At 69.3% G+C, this 215-nt stretch overlaps 1 protein-coding gene across 1 annotated transcript in view; it reads left to right on the plus strand.

Moving 5' to 3' along the window:
* Window positions 1-170: 170 nt before the first annotated feature.
* Window positions 171-215, plus strand: part of NDUFS7 (NADH dehydrogenase (ubiquinone) Fe-S protein 7, 20kDa (NADH-coenzyme Q reductase)) — a gene marked incomplete at its 5' end in the record, with an annotated part of 1,876 nt that continues 1,831 nt past the window's right edge. The window contains one exon of the mRNA XM_010138662.1: window positions 171-206. Within this exon, the coding sequence (XP_010136964.1) occupies window positions 171-206 (36 nt within the window). The remainder of the gene's footprint in view (window positions 207-215) is intronic.

The following is a 215-nucleotide window of genomic DNA, read 5'->3' on the forward strand; positions in this document are numbered from 1 at the left end:
GACGTGAGGGTGGTGCAAAGCAGTGGGGGCAGATGCCCCAGAGCTGCCCCTGGGGAGCTGGCAGAGGCACTCCCTGGATTGACGTGGTTCCATAGCGAGCGGCTGCTCCGTGCCGGGCAGGCGACACCGCTCTCAGCGTTTGCCCCCGTAACCCGTGTCTCCCGCTGCAGAGCTCCCTGTGGCCGATGCCCTTCGGCCTGGCCTGCTGGGCCGGG

This window comes from Buceros rhinoceros, unplaced genomic scaffold (genome assembly GCF_000710305.1).
Source record: "Buceros rhinoceros silvestris isolate BGI_N320 unplaced genomic scaffold, ASM71030v1 scaffold37986, whole genome shotgun sequence".
Taxonomy (NCBI): Eukaryota; Metazoa; Chordata; class Aves; order Bucerotiformes; family Bucerotidae; genus Buceros; species Buceros rhinoceros.